Genomic DNA, 16,036 nt, shown 5'->3' with positions numbered 1-16,036 from the left:
GTCTGCACATTTTGTGAGTTAGCTTATTACGCTAACAGCTGGCATAAGTTGCCTCTTGTCGGTGGGCTACAAAGTGGTCTTACGAGACTGGACGGGCCAGGGCTAGCTAGTTAGCATGCTAACTTAAACATATATCTCTGTAACACAGTACATCTTTGAGATAATGTGAACACTGTTGTGATAATGTCAGTTAATATTTTCAATGTTTTAAACCTCATTTTCATTAATTTGCTTAATGAGCAGAGAGAAAAATCAGAAAAATGTTGAATATCGGCTCTGATAATCAGCTGTAATTGGCTGATTCTCACTATATACACTATTGGATTTTAGAATAACAAAGGTAATAGCATTTACAATAAAGTCTAAATGCTAAGCTTTGTATAAAGGCTATGTTACCTGTAGTGCAACAGGTCAGAAAAATGGTCACGGAGCGTTTGCTGTTGCTGTTAAATGTGTATTTAGGCGATTGAGCCGCTGTGGCAGACGTGTTGAATCAGCTCAGTTATTCCAGAAAAGGTTCAGACGTTAAACAGTCCAGACTCTCACTTCATCAAGCATTTTTGAACCGCAGATGTTGAAAGAACGGCCGCAGCCAACGACAATAAGCTAAGCCGTTAGCCGCAAAACAAGACTTGGGTCTATTTTTCTTTAAGTGACAAATTGAAGAAAGTCAACCTCAGAAACTACAAAGTCAGTGATATTTTATTGGCTCTGGTTATTTCAATGCCAAATGCAACATTATTCCTGTCATACCGTGAATAGAAAATTACAGTTCTGAAAACACAGAGTTCGAATTAGATTGGATTAATAACAGATCCTCCATGAAAACAGTGTGGTAAGAGCGTTGAAGCTTCCAGTGTGATTCTGCATGAGCTAAAAACAAAGTACGCCCGGAGACCATTTACAAAGCGGTAGAAACTGGCTAGAAAACACTGAAATGAAGCAACACAGACAGCAAAATAGATGAATACACAGAGGAGCCATTTTCCAGACTGTGATGATGTGAAAGTGGCGGCAATAAATCAAGATCCAAGAACTATAAACAACATCTCAGTGATAAGAACGAGGGCGGGCCGCCTACCTGGCGTGGTCGAAGTACTCTTTGTTCTGGTTCCTGTAGAAGACGGAGAAACGCAGCATCCGGCCGGCGATGACCTCCGCCTTCTCCAGGAGCTGGTTTAGATGCACTGTGGAATAATCTGGGAAACAGACGCCGCACACACATCGCTGAAGTTAATGGACAAATGTCATCAGCCAAAACTCAATTATTTGATTATAAAGAACATGAGGGACTGTGTGTGCTCCGGCTAGGACGGAACAGGAACTGCCCATGTGTGCTCATCTTCGTATTGATAGCCTGCAGTGACTCAGGATTTAGACCAAACTCATTTTCTGCTCTTTCATGCAAAGATAAAGTAGAGCAAAATTGAAAAGAGGGAGAGGTGAGGTGTGTTTTGACAGGTTGTCAGAGTCAAGAAAATTGAAAGCAAAGGTGAGAAAAATGCATTGCTGTCGGAACAATACGGTCTGTTTCCTTTCTCAGAACGTTAGCCTTTTTGTTTTTAAGGCAGTGTTGGACCTGCTGACAGCGAGACATAATGGATTAAATGGCAGGTAAACAATTCATCTGAGAGACTGAGAGCTTTTTACAGGAGTGGAAGGTCTTGGCAGAGCATCTTTTGCCCGCTTGGGATACTAAAGGATCAATGATATCATTAGCCCTTCATCCATTTCTCTTGCCACACCTTCATCACACGCACGCACACACACACACACACACACACACACACACACACACACACACACACACACACTCTGCCTGCTTTCCTTCCTTCTCCATCTCAACTGCTTCTTTTAATTCATTTTGCAACCGTCCCGCCCTTCTGATGATCTGAGGATGGCAGGATACCGTGAGGAGGTTGGCATGGCGATAGACGAGGATTTTAAAAGCAACAATTCGCCCCAAAATCAAAATAGAGTAATATTTAACAAAGACAACATTTGCTATAAATGCAGATGAAATGTCCCTTTCCAGAAATTATGACCCAGCTACAGGATAATCCACAGACCTTGTTGTGAGTAGTTTTCATGTAGGAACTGTTTTACATCTACCGAACTACTCAGGCTGTGTCACCTCGCAGAATCTCCTCATGGACAAGAGGCTAGCCAGCTAAGCTAACTAAACTAGCTAACAGTACAGCGTGAGCCTCTCGGTCATGAGTAGATGCCGACTTCCTGTGGCGTGGTGATACCGTTGGTGGGAGTAGCTGGGCAGAAAGAAAGTAGCTCTAACAACAGGGTCTGTGGATGGTCTTGAGTAACCAGGTCAAACATTTCTGGAAAGAGACGTTGTCGTTGAGCTTTCAAATAGTTTGTTTTAGGCGTTTTGAGCACCACAAGTGTGTCATCGAGTTGCATTATTTTGAGATTAGGCACATCTTACGTGGCCGATATCTCTGAAACTCACACCAAAACAAAAATATGTATTTTTGAATGTGGGATTAAATATTTCCCACCAAATTGTCTTACTACACCTTCTTAACTACATCCCTCTGACAACTACCTACCCTCCTGCCTCCATGCCGTCATCTCCTCCTCCTCCTCCTCCTCCTCGCCCCTCCCCCACTCTAAGCCTCTAGCCAGCAATGTTGAACCCGTTGACCTCTGCATCTGAAGATATACAGCACAGCTCCCCTCTTTCCTTTAATCCCTCTTTTTCCCCCCCGGCACCCCCCTCCTCCTTTGCTACCATCCATCTTTCCCTCCACTCAGTGTAAATTAGTCTGCCTCTAATATTCTCCCTCATACTGAGCTCCATCCCTTCACTTCCTTGTATTCCTCTCTGTGGACGCCCTTAACGCTGTTGGTCCAGTGGCTCAGCTGGTCAAGTGCAGGCGGTGAAAATGTACGCAGTCATCGCAGCACTGTAAGCTGCACGTTACTCACCGGCGGTGCAGAACTCGATGATCTCGCTCCACTCGGAGATGGCGTAGTCGCCGTCCGTCTGTTTCGACGCGGTCTGGACGGCGACGGTGTACTCCGTGCGTGGGCTCAGGAACCAGTGGCCCCGAACCGTCATGGGCAGGGGCACTGCTTTGGCCACCAGCTTGGTAGGAACATCCTGGACAGAGGGATGGAAAAAAAGGAGGTGAATGATGACAGGAAGGAATGAGTCACATCCAGTTCAGCAATTCACAAACGCACACTTGTATTTGTACTCGCTTCATGTAAGTTGTGGACCTGAGTTTAAAATTCTCGCTGGCCTTTTTTTTTATGTATGTACAGTACAATATTCTGTACACTGTTCACCCAACCTCTCAAGCCTCGGCGGGTCCCGAGCAGCTCATTGATTGGACCAGGAGCCCCTGCCTAGCAACAGTCAGCCCATTAATCCACCAACACTGTTGCTGCACACCGAAATCAAAATACTGGCGTGAGGTCGCCCGTTACAACAGAGTCGAAGGAGGAGAAACACTCGGCTGCAGAGCACCCAGGAAGTGAGCGCAGGAGGAGAGGAAGGAGGCTGATGAAACACGTCTGTAAGATCACCAAACCAGATCACTGACTACCCACTGGAGGGGCTCCAGCACTCCTGTTGCTGCTGCTGCTGCTGCTGCTGCCGGTGCAATTACTCCCCGGCAGAGAGGAAACTACTCTGAAGTTAGTGCTTTTTTTTTGCCTGCAGGCACTAAAAGAGAAAGGTTGTCTAGAGGTTACGAGGCTACACGGTGGTTCAGCTTCAAATCAACTGTTTTAGCTTTCAGATATCAAGGATCATAATAAGTCCAGACATTTCAGCGCAATTTAAGTTTATATGCGCTTTAAATGTGTATGTTAGTAAAATAACTGATAATTCGTCTCACAGACAGACAGTGTTTCTGGTGGCAACTTTAGCGAGGGCAGCAACCTTTAATCTACAAGTCGCCTTAGCATAAACATCCCTACTTGGAACAACGTGGGCAGTGACGGCCTAAAGGTTAGAGAGGAACCAGCTTGTAATCTGAAGTGAAAGCCAGCTCTTGTTCGTTCCTCCTAACAGCCACTCAGGTGCCCTTGATCAAGGCCCTTAACCCCGGCTGTCAGTGGCCGACAGACCAGACTGTGGTGGTACTGAGCTGCTTCCAGAATGTGATTGTGTAGCTGTGTGAATATTATTATCATTAAGGGGTGAAAGAGACTCCACTGAACCCTGCTTAAATAAATTAAGGTTAGAAAAAACAGGAAGGAACAGGAAGGCTTAAAAATTGTCACCAAGGTCACATCAGTTTTTGTGTTTGGTTGTTTTCACAGTTTTTATACAAATATTGAGAATGAAAGCTGGATTATGTTGTTTGTATTTATTGGTGTAACATATTTCAGTGCTGAAAAGAGATTTTTAATCTCAAGGAGACTTTAAGACGGTTGAACAAAGGAATGAATGGATTTATCTAAGTGTGTGTACGCTGGCACGATGCCTCGTTGGTGTTATCAAGGCACATTGTGATTTTTTTTTCATTTTCTCACACAATGAATCACATAAACACAAACCCTCTTATTCCCGACACATCTCCTTCCTTATTCATGAAACAAAGCGAATCCTGTTGAGCGAGAGCAAAACGGGAGACCTCTGGGTGACTCATCTCTCCGTGGTATCTCCCTTTAAATGTGTTTGTCTGCGCTGATTCGAGCCTTTTTTACCTTGTGTTTGAACTTGTTTGAGTTCTTGTTCTCCTTCTTGTTCAGGTCAATGAAGTAGTGAGTGATGCGCTCCTTGCTGCGTGGCTCCATGTCCCAGCAGATCTTGAAGGAGTCGCAGGTGATGTTGCTGATCTTGATGTTCTGAGGAACGGGGAGCTCCTCCATCTCAGAGATGCTGCCGTCCTGGGATTTACTTCCTGTGTAGTTGAGAAACAAAACGAGCAAATTTCAATCAAATCAATATCAGACAGAAAATTACCTGGTTCTTATTTACTGTGGGGATCCTTTGGGATCACACATCGTAAAGCTTGTTTTTAAATTCATCATTTTTAAAATCTTTTCTCTTTTATTATCTGAGAAACATGAGACCATAGCAAGTAAATGTGTTAATGCACCTTTAAATCCTGCAACGATCTCTTTCATTCAACCCTCACAATATATCAACCGTTTTTAATAATTTCTTTCTCTCTGACTATAAAGCTTCTACAATACTGCAAAATTTCTGTAATTATTGACAGCCGCCTGAACAGCAGTATACTCCCCATACCACACACGCACGCACGCACACACAAAGAACTGCCTGTGTCCCCGGCTACCATATATGTTGCCATGGAAACACATCAGCCCTTCAGTACACACACACTCACACACACACACACCTATCTGCTTTCCAGAACATACGGACCGTTAAATATTTCAAACACTGCTGATTGAATCTCCGCTATTCCCGGCAGAGATGGATCCATTTATCATCAGCAGAAAGGGAAAAAAGGAAACACTCAGCTCGGCTCGGCTACACTGCAGGAAATACACATGGTCCTGCAACTGTAACGGTCAAAATGCACCAGTTTGAGTTCCAAGCTAAACTTGGATGATTATTCTTGTCATACCAATCACATTTAGAATGAAGAGATACAACAACTGCAACGTGATTTTCTATCGAGTAAGATGATAAATCTAACATTCCCTTGACTGCGTTGGTCAGCTCCCTGCAACACAACATGTAGTGGAGGCGAGGTGAACACTGGGGCCAGTGCAAAATGTCAAAACATGCTTGAATGAGACCTTTGTAGAATCAGGATGAATATAGACTTCGCGTCACACGCGGGTAGACGCCCACTTGGCGTGGCAACAATGAGTTTTCTGTGCACGCTCTGGTCCAAACACGAGAGTGAGTAAAACGCAAGAATGCCGAATTTGGGAGTAACGCGCACAACGCGGCCGGACTCTATAGAGAGGGGGAACAATGGCAGGAGCAGCGGAGCATGGAACAAGCATCTCCGCTCATCAGCTGAGAGAGGGCGACATAAAAAGGGCAATCTCATAATTGGGCTGTGTGCACTCTCCTGTCTCGCCTCCACACAACTCTCCAACACTGGAGTGTTTGTAGATGGAATCGTTTTAGGAAGCAGATGATAATTGCTACATCCACTGTTTATCTTGCCCTTGAGAGATGAAAACACCTGGAAGCAGGCTCGCAAATTGTGCCTCGTTTTTCCAATCTTGACTCATCATCTGAAAGAGACAAATGTTTGTTCTCTGCCCACCAGATCGGACCAGACCTGACCAGACCCCCCACTTACTTATGTCCTAATCACCACTTCCTAATCACAACCAGCTGATTACCACAACTAATCATCTTTAACCTAAAAACAAAGACCCCCCTGCGGACCACGTGGCTGCTCATGCATGAAACTAGGGCTGTAATGGTGAAACATGTTGACAGTGTTTCAGAAAGCCCAACATGATGTCCTCAGATATCTCGTTTTTGTGTGTAACCCCAAGATGTTCAGTTTACTGTCATGGACGAGCACAGAAACCACAAGATAATCACACTGAAGAAGCTGGAGTCAAAGGATTTTAACTTTTAACAAATACTCAGATCTAATAATCAGTTATCAGAATAGTTGATGACTAATCTAATAGTTGTGATTAGAGTGTGGAACGATGACTTTCCAGTGATGAGCAGACAGATCTTCTCTTATAAATCATCGCAATGCAGGAAGTCAGTTTATTACCTCGGCCAAGGAAGTCACGTCCTCATCCGCCCTCCTGTTTGTTTGTTTGTTTTTATGATTCCTGGTTGCAGGATTATACAAAAATTACTCAACAGATTTCCATAAATGATCCAAATGGAACAGAATTATCCACGACTTGCTGGCTCTAAACATGGATCTGTGAAACTTGGAACTTGGAATTAACTTTTTGTTGTGGATCCAGGACTTTTTTGCTCTCACATTCTTTAACATTGCACATGTATATATAACATAAGTACAGTTTTATGCAGATAAAGTGGACTGCTGAGTTTCATTCTAGCTTAAACATAGGATTAATCTGGACTTCCTGTATCTGGTTTAGATTTTAGAGGCACTGGGGATCGACTCACATTTAAAGCCCATCTCATTATACTTAAGTTAACTTAAGTTAAGTTTGGCTCAGACTGAGAGAGTCAACACTGGACATGACGGAGCGGACCCCTGTCAGAACACGCTCCCTCGGGTCGGCGCAGGCCAGACAGTGATGTCAGCACTGTAACGATCCACCTGAGACTTTATGCTGCTGACCTTTTACCAACAGCAAGGCAAAGACAAGGCCTTTTGTCATTCCCTGACATCTGCGTCAGGGAAAGATTAAATAAACCCTGAAACAAGTGAAGGATTGCCAAGCAGTTCCTCTCCAAGTTTTCGAAAAATGTCCGAGTAAAACCTTCATATAAAAAACTCTGAGTGATCCCGACATTGTTTTATAGTTTATAGGAACTATTACCACGACAAGGTGTCTTATGAAGCTTTCTATGTGGGAGACTAGTGGCCAGAAAATTCCTATTTGTATATGTCATAGACTACGTACCATACTGACACTTCTACAACCCATCCTATCATGTTCACATTACACGTTTATGACCTGACTGTCATTATCGGGAGGCAGAAAGGATGATGTTCCAAAACTAGAAGGTTGCCACTCTGTGTCTCCATATTTGTAAGTCTGAAACCACCGGATGTTCTAATGGAAACCTCGTAGAAAAAGCGTATTCTTTTGACGAGAAGTTGGGATATATCCAGCAGCGTGCTTGTTGACAAAATCCTATCTTTTGATGAGAATTCAGGATATCTCCAAACATGTTTGTGTCGACAAAACCAGACACAAAACAGACGCGTTGCCAACATTTACTTGTGTTGATTCAAGATCTTAAGCTTCTCAGGTTGGTCATTCGACGCCAGATTCTTGCTACCTCAGGTTACCATCGGAGTATGACTGTAAACACTGACTGAAACCAAACACAGAAGATGAAAAACCTGCAATCTCAGTTGCTGTTTGCTGCCTGAAGCGCAGTAAGTTCCTTGTTCTTGGCTCTATAAATATTAATGTCGACACTGATGTTTCGCTAAAAAAACTCCAGGAGCCGACCCCCGTGCGGGTCTTTGCCCTCCCAGCTCCTTGTGACTCTGCAATGCTGATTTAGCTCCTGTTTACTCTCCTAATTAACCTGCGAATGGAGGCATTACACTGACAAAGAGAAGCTCTTCAAATGAAGTCAGATATCGCCTACACAGTTAAACTCTGGAGACTGTGCAGTTGAACCAAAAGAGATGTTATCAGGGAAAACAAGCAGCGACGGCTGCTGCAGTTTACTGGGCAGAAATCAAAGGAAATGCTCATGAGAGGGACAGAAATGTAAGGAACCATCATTAACAAACCTCAAAGAATTAAAACAGGCGATGGAGGCTGTGACGCAAATTGAATAGAACTAACCACAACCTGCAGGAATCTGAATACACTGCAGATCTAGCGTTTAGCAGGGAGCGCTGCCTGCAGGTAAACACTCCTGTGTTTGTGCGAAGCCGGTCTTAAGCTGTGCTCCGAATCCTCGGGGACTCTGAGAGCACAGAATGAGAGATGGAAGAGCCGGAGCCAGGCAGGATGAAGGTCAGGCGGTGAGGGAGAGACTAAAACACTTCTGCAATCTCACACGGGAGGCCTGAGCTCTCAGTTCTGACTTAAATTTATGCCCGGACTGTACCGTGGCTCTCTCTTTCCCGCTTCGTAATACTTGCACAGAGGTTGCTGCTGTAGCTAATATTCATTCTGTCGAGTCATAATTTCTCGTCTTACTATTTATTGCCCTGTGTGTGCTGCGCAGGAGGAGGAGGTGGAGGTGGAGGGTGGGGGGGGATTTCTGCCTCATCATTCCATAATTCATCTCTAACTATATTTTATCTGTGTAATACAACGGTAATCTAACTGTGCAATATTTCATAACATTATCATCTCTGTGTAATATTTCAACTCACGTATTCACATCACAATATTACAATAACCCGTTTTCTTCTTCAAAGATATTGTGCAATGTCATACCTAGGAATGAGACCAAGGCGAGCAGAGAAAAGGCTCTTATGACTTGGTGCCGCACAGTGATTTATCATAAATATCAGGTTGGCCTGCTCACATGATCACACCAAACCCTCACGAGGAGCATCAGGCTTTATAGCCAGTTTTCCTAGTGGCGAAACTGTGTAACTACAACGGGACGCGACGCAACGCAGCCCCAAAATACTTGTTCCCGTAAGCTAACATTGTGAAGCTTTTTTGGAGTTACGTATATATGTTCCTTGAGGAATTGTGGGTAGACTATAATAATAAAAAAAGAATTTCCAAAATGATGTGATATAACAATCTTTGAAGAAATATTTGATATATTGAAGACTCAGGATGTAGCACTTATTTACACAGTTAACCATTGTCAATGTTTACTTATTAGGGTTTAAATCAATAAAATCTATAAAGTCTAGTACGAGGCACATATCTTACAGTTTGTGTGCAGGGGATCATTTTCCTATATATACAATGTACACCATGGTGTAGTTGGTTATCTGTGCTGGACATTTGGTTTTCTGTCTCTAAGCGGAGTACAGACTGATGTAGACGAGTGGGAGCTGACTCAAACTTCCTCTAACGCTTAGATGAACAAGTCATGCTGAACTTACACAATATAGATATGGAATATAGTGTGAAAACTCACATCTTCAGTTCAGTTTATACATCTTTCATCAGAGTTTACAAAAATCAGAACAAAAGCACACACAATCATATTTAGCATGACGTTCTTATTACCGCATATCTTCTTGTAATCTCTCTGTACTTTGATGTTTCTATTCTAAAAGGAGAAGCTGTAATGTACCTAACATCTCCCTCAGGGATCAATAAAGTCTCTCTGATTCTGATCAGGATAAGACAAAACAAGTCGGTCTTTTGAGCTCTGGCTTGGAGCAAAGATTTCTCATGCTGTGAACACGTGTACAGGAGGTTCAAAATGATACAGGAGCATTTACAGTTCTATGTTTTAACAGAGTACAAAAACACTGGATAGAACAGAAACATCTGCATTATAGCAAAGGATGGAAAGCTGATCCACTAAACCCGAGTGAATGGACCTTACAGGGTATTGCCCTTTTACTCAGCATGCAGTCAAATGCCACAGAGTGGAATAGCAATGGATGCCGAAGGATCAATAAAAATCTTGTTAACATGCATACGTAGGGCCAGCCTAATGGCTCTCTGTGGTAGGATTTGTTCCAGTCACACCTGGCTTGATACTGGGAATGACCTGTTAGCACGCTTTACCATTGAGAGGAAACTTATTTGATTTCAATTCAGGCCATCTGCATAATGCTAACGCACTCCCTCAGTGGTGGCTGGTGATAAATGTGTCTCCGTCTCAAGGTCCACGCTTCACGTCAACTTTCTGTCAAGGTTGCTGCCTAAAAAAAAAATCAATTTTCCAAGTGCTGTTGGCAGGTGTGGAAAAAAAGATTTGGCAGATGATACTAGCAGCGATTGTCTGCGACTGCACAAGTGGGCACTCGGTTCAGACAGACGAGCCTCCTACTGTTTAAGTCTCAGCGTTCGGTCTAAAATTGAACTGCAGACGCGAGCTGTGCAGCAGACACTCGCTATGGCATCGATGTTTGCGGGCCTTTGGTTCCTCTCAATGCGCAGGCTGGACCGAGATAAAAAGCATGAACAATGCTCCGTTCGTCCGTCACTGTCCCACCTTTTGCTCATCAATACTCCCCGGAGCAGCAAACAAAGACCCGGTAAAGAATTTTTAATAACACAAGCTTCAGCGGTGACGAGGACTCTCCAGGGTTCAGAATCGACCCGTCTCTATTCTTACAAATTAATTAAATGCAGAAATCCTTTAGGGAGGGCACAGCTGTTGTATTCTTAACTTGTCCAAAACCAGAATGAGTCATCAGTTCTCATTTGCATCGCATTTGAATTCCCAAACAACAGGCTGCTGTGAACTCCTTCAACTTTTTTTTCTTTAGCAACTCTTATGTTTCTGTATGAAAGGATTGCTGAAAAGCACACACCAGGAAAATTAGCATGAGTCAGACTCTGAGAGGTCAGATGCAATCAGTTTCAAAGAATGTTCTCAGCTCCATGTAACATCAGTGGAGTCGATTGCATGTGAATATTTAATGCAGCTGATGAGTGGCTGCATAACATTATGTACCTGGAACTCTTGCCAGCACAGTCATGGCACACAACTGCTCACGCTGAACATTGGCCAAACTAAAATGCCAGCTTACTGAGACGACGCTGTGAGCCATAAGGCCGGCTCACTAATGCACCATGTTGGAACATATTGGATGAGCTCTTTATTCGTTGTCCGCTCGTTATCAATACCTTTCTATACAAGACTAGAGCCTACGGACGTGATCACAGAGTTGCGGCTGTACTTCAACCATTGCTCTGACAGCTCCATTAGTCTGTAAACACAATAATCTGAAAAACAGACCTGCACAATGTTCCTCTGATTAGCGAGTGTTTGGGTTAAGATCAGATGGTTGGTTAGCTAAATGAGATGGGTTAGGGTTAGAGGGAAATGTCAGGGTCAGAGTCAATCAATTCCAGAGTAGGGGCGGGTCTCTGCAGAATATGGGTGGGAAAAGAGTGATGCAGGTAATCAGAATAACAGGCCGTCAGAACAATATCATGGCAACAAAGACACAGCCGTACTTGGAGCTGAATGCTAACCTGAGCAAGCTAACATGCTCACAGTCTCAATTTTATGCTGATGTGTTCACCGTCTAGCTTTAGCATTTTAGCATTTAACATTCGCTTAAAAGACAGCCAACGCTGATGGTAATTATGTAAACCAAAGGATTTCCCTGATGATAGACCGAAATTAAAAGTTAAAGCATCTCCAGAGGTGTTAAAATTAATCCTCAGGCGAACATGGCTGTACCAAAATTCAATTGTAGTGTGGACATTTCACAAAAGCTCCACAAATGTCAGCCAGATGGTTGTGAAAGTCAGGTCATCATCAAAATCAGTAGACTTTATCCTCATCAATATCTATAACAAAGGTCATGGAAATCCATCTTAATCCGCTACTGCAGCCACTTCTAATCGAGAACGTGTCGGATAAAAAAATCGCAAATGGCAGATGAAGGACCGAGGTGAAGAAATGAGGAGAAACTACACTGAACATGTGAAATCATGGGCACTACAGTGTCTGGCTCAGGGGGCTTTCCCGTTCATTTTCTGTTTCTCTTCTCATGCACTCATTGGCTCAGCAGCACAGCCAATCGGAGCGATTCCATCCTCACATTCAACAAACCCAACTGACCGCAAAAGCCGCCGACATGGGCTGACCAGTGCCAACGATGAGGGCCACACCCTGACAACTCCAACTTAGAGCAACATCGCTGGCGAGGACGTGCAGAACGTTTGTGACAGCCAAATCAAAAAAACAAAACAAAAACAGCCCCTGCACAATCGTTTCTCCCACGACTTATTTCAACACGCAAAACTTCTTCTCCTCGTGGTGTTTCTCCGGCTCCACAGTGGTTTTGAAGGGATTGAGAACTAAGCCTTTTGTTCAAGTGTTGCATTTGCAGTTGAGGAAACAATGCCACTGTGGACTTGTAATTGGCAGGCACGACACCGAGGGAGCTTTTCCTTCAAGTTGACACAGTTACTGGTGACATTACAGTTGATTTCCTCCCCATCAGCCTGTCTGTCTTTCTGTCCGTCCACCGTGAACACACACACACACACACACACACGTACGCGAGCTGGCAGGCCGAGTGTGTCACAGGCCGAGCTGCAGTATTTCAGGCCAGGAGATTTCAGACGGTGCGTACACGGCACTCAGTTGCATAAATGGCAGCCATCCATCATGTCAACTTAATTATGTCAGCGGCCACGGCACAAAGGCCTCGCAGGACATGAAGTGTGTATTTCATTACCCCCCATAAATACACATTTACACTGGATATAAAATCAAAATGGTGGTTCGCGTCAGCCCTGCAGAGGTTACCCGTGTCCACAGGCGACAGAGACGTCTTGTTCACACGAGCCGAGTCACTCTTAGCATGTTTTCAGCCATGTTAGAACCTCATAACCAAACTGAACCATTAAGGCTGTAACCCCCCACTCTGACACAGAAACAACTTGTATCCCACTCTTCCCTTTGTGCATTGAGATGCTCAAACAGTCCTCAGTGTGTGTGTGTGTGTGTGTGTGTGTGTGTGTGTGTGTGTGTGTGAGCGAGCGCTTTCCCACAGACAGAAGGCCCACTGAGGCCGCATGCACTCCCATTTGCTGGGTCAGCATAGACACATAAGCCTCTCATGCTGGCAATTAAATATTAATGGACTTGGGAGATAAATTTAGACAGTGACGTGGTAAAGTAAAGAATACGGTCTCCGCGGGAAAAAAAAACCTTATGTATTGACCAGATAATGAAACAGCCAATTTCCAAGAAAAGCTATGCAGCCTTGTACAGAGGGGTGTGGCAGGGGGACTGTGAACTACATGATATCACTGGAGGTCATTTTAAGCGCTGTAACAAAAGTTAATGCAATGCGCTGTGCAGGGGATGATACTTAAAGTTGTGGTTTGAGTAAAATATCTGAATTATCTAAATCAACAGTTCTACGAACTACGCCGCTGTCTGACAACCACCAATTTAAGCTCCACAGAAGGAGACGTTTCTGAGGGTATTGCTCCATAAACACAGAGTATGTGGGTGTCTCAAGGACACACAGACGCTGTTTACACTGGGTAATCTTCTTGTTAAACAGAGAAGTAGCTCTCATCCTGCAACAACCAGGAAAGAAAAAAAGAGAAGCTGTCCAATAAACCTGCTGCACAGGAAGCTGGCACTGAGACGTCCAGGGCCAAGCATATATATACACCATTATTAAAATTACAGCTTCAGAGTCAGGCCAGCAAAGCACTAAGAGGATATAAACTGTGTCCTGCTGTATTACATTATGAGGAGGAGTTCTGGCCGGCAGAGGAGAAAATGAGGCGGCACAATGACTGCACTGTGATCAGATGCAGGAGGGCTCAATGAGACACACCAGTGACCCCAGGAGGGCACTGGAACGGGCCAATCCGAACATAGAGAGAGAAAATCTGCTGCAGCAGAGGAGGAGGGAAAAAAAAATGAATTGAGGTGAGCTCTCATTTCATTTCCACGGCTGCGAATTAATCTGCAGCCTTGATTAAAACGAGATCTGGCCTCAGATGTGGAATCAATTTGGTGTAATTGCACTGATGGGTGTGTGTAGGGCTGAGCCGCCTGTGTGCACACACGTGGGTGCAGCCATGTTTGAGCCTCTCATTCTCTCTCCTGATGATGACTTGCTTTTTTCTCCCCCCCTCCTCCTCCTCCTCTCCCCACCATTAAATTCGCATCGGAGCAAAGCCTGAAAAAGAAAGAAAGAAAAAAACCCGCTTATCCATTGTGCTGTCATAAAACAAGCATCTGATCTGTGACTGAATGTGTGTGAAGTCTTTGTTTGACGAAAAAAAAAATTGGCTGGAAACTTTTCTTTTTCAACGTGGATGACTTGATGAATTAAAAATTAAAACGCACGGGGAGAGTTGGGCACGAGTTAGGACAGGATATGAGATTTTAAAAAACTGAGTTATTACTGTAAGAAAACATGTACAGGATGTCATGCACGGTGCACAAACACACTGACTGAGGCAGCTCCGCGCAGAATGAGACAGGAGGCAGCGGTTGGAGGTGGGGTGGCCGCCGGTCTCTGTCCACGTCTGTGGTGCTGAAATAAAGCCTCCCATCACTTCACATGATTCCCTCTCATGTGCATGATCACTGTGCATATACACATTGATTTAAGGCAGAGAGCCCTCTCTTATGAATGGACACAACCTCAGGACACTCAGCTATTCCACACACGCACAAGCGCACCATCCATCCAGCCATCCAACCCTGCATCCATCCGGGCAGGGAACCGGCAGAGCGAGCGGCCCCTACTCCCTTTCAAACGCACAATAAGGGTTCAGCAGCACGCAGCTCAGACCAAAGACAAAACAGGAGTGCTTGGCGCGGCGCTGCAGCGGCCCGATGCGCCGAACATTTTTTTGCGCAAACGTGCCAGAAGGAAAAAAAAAAAATCTCTCCTTACCATCTCGCTCGCATAACTGTATGGCGTCCAGGCTCAGGTCCTTGATCATCCCCTCGCAGGGACTTAATGGGCTGGTGATGTTGTGCGCCAAACCGGGTACCTCCATCTCTGCAGGGCGTTCTGGATGATGCGTCTTGTGGCTTCGCTGAATAGATCTCGTCCTCGGGGCCCGGCGCGACAGCTAAGGCTTCCTTCACGGTCGGGAAAAGAAAGAGAAAGAGAAAGAGAAAAGACCGGTTTCCAGTCAGTCAGTCGGTCGGTCAGTCCCCTTGCTCAGCTCTCCTCGCCTCTGTCTCCTCTCCTCTCCTCTCCTCTCCTCTCCTGGGTGGTGCGGCTAGTGGCGCGTCAGCGGAATCGTCACAAGCCGCCAGTTGGGGATTTTTGCAACGCGCGGCATAGCAGCTTCAGCTGGAGATGCGTTCAAATGCAACAACCTCAAACACATCTAGTGTGCGCGCTTATCTTATTCCAAACTGCTCCCTCCAGAGCCACAAGTGTGTGTGCGTACGCGCGTCTTTCTCCCCCTCTCTCTCTCTCTGTGTTATTGTATGTGTGTGTGTGTATGTGTGTGTGCCCTGTAGGTTACTCCGCTGCGGGACAGATGAGCATGAATACTTCAGAGGATTAGCGCAGAGAAAATTCAATGCGCTCTTATGTAACCAGATTAGCTCGGTAGTCTTCCCCCTCCTGCGGTTCAAGTCTCAATCCAAGCCGTCCTCACACACTGCCGGTTCCTCTGCGCTATTTCACGGTCAACGTCATCCCCAACGAGGGTCTCTCACATCTCACATGTCCTTATATGGCGAGGTGTAGTCCTCTCTGGCAGGAGCGCAGGTGCGAGTGGTCCACACAGTAATGAGCCGGGGAGGGCGACTCTGACATAATGACTGAAAAGCATCTGCCGTTCC

General features: G+C 44.9%; 1 protein-coding gene across 3 annotated transcripts in view; it reads right to left on the bottom strand.

Annotated features, from left to right (window-relative positions):
* The window catches only part of LOC119033876 (phytanoyl-CoA hydroxylase-interacting protein-like), a 21,293-nt gene extending 5,257 nt beyond the window's left edge, over nt 1–16,036 (bottom strand). Inside the window, exons 1-5 of one of the 3 annotated variants that reach the window (XM_037124456.1) lie at nt 15,789–16,036; nt 15,129–15,319; nt 4,678–4,874; nt 2,947–3,121; nt 1,082–1,199 (exon numbers count right to left, since the gene is read on the bottom strand). In XM_037124456.1, coding sequence (XP_036980351.1) covers nt 1,082–1,199; nt 2,947–3,121; nt 4,678–4,874; nt 15,129–15,234 — 596 coding nt within the window. In that variant the 5' untranslated portion in view covers nt 15,235–15,319; nt 15,789–16,036. The other 2 variants (XM_037124457.1, XM_037124455.1) reach the window with 2 other exon arrangements.

This window comes from Acanthopagrus latus, chromosome 15, assembly GCF_904848185.1.
Source record: "Acanthopagrus latus isolate v.2019 chromosome 15, fAcaLat1.1, whole genome shotgun sequence".
In the NCBI taxonomy this organism is placed as follows: domain Eukaryota; kingdom Metazoa; phylum Chordata; class Actinopteri; order Spariformes; family Sparidae; genus Acanthopagrus; species Acanthopagrus latus.
The sequence above is the reverse complement of the archived record's forward strand: the minus strand, read 5'-3'. Positions and strand labels throughout refer to the sequence as shown.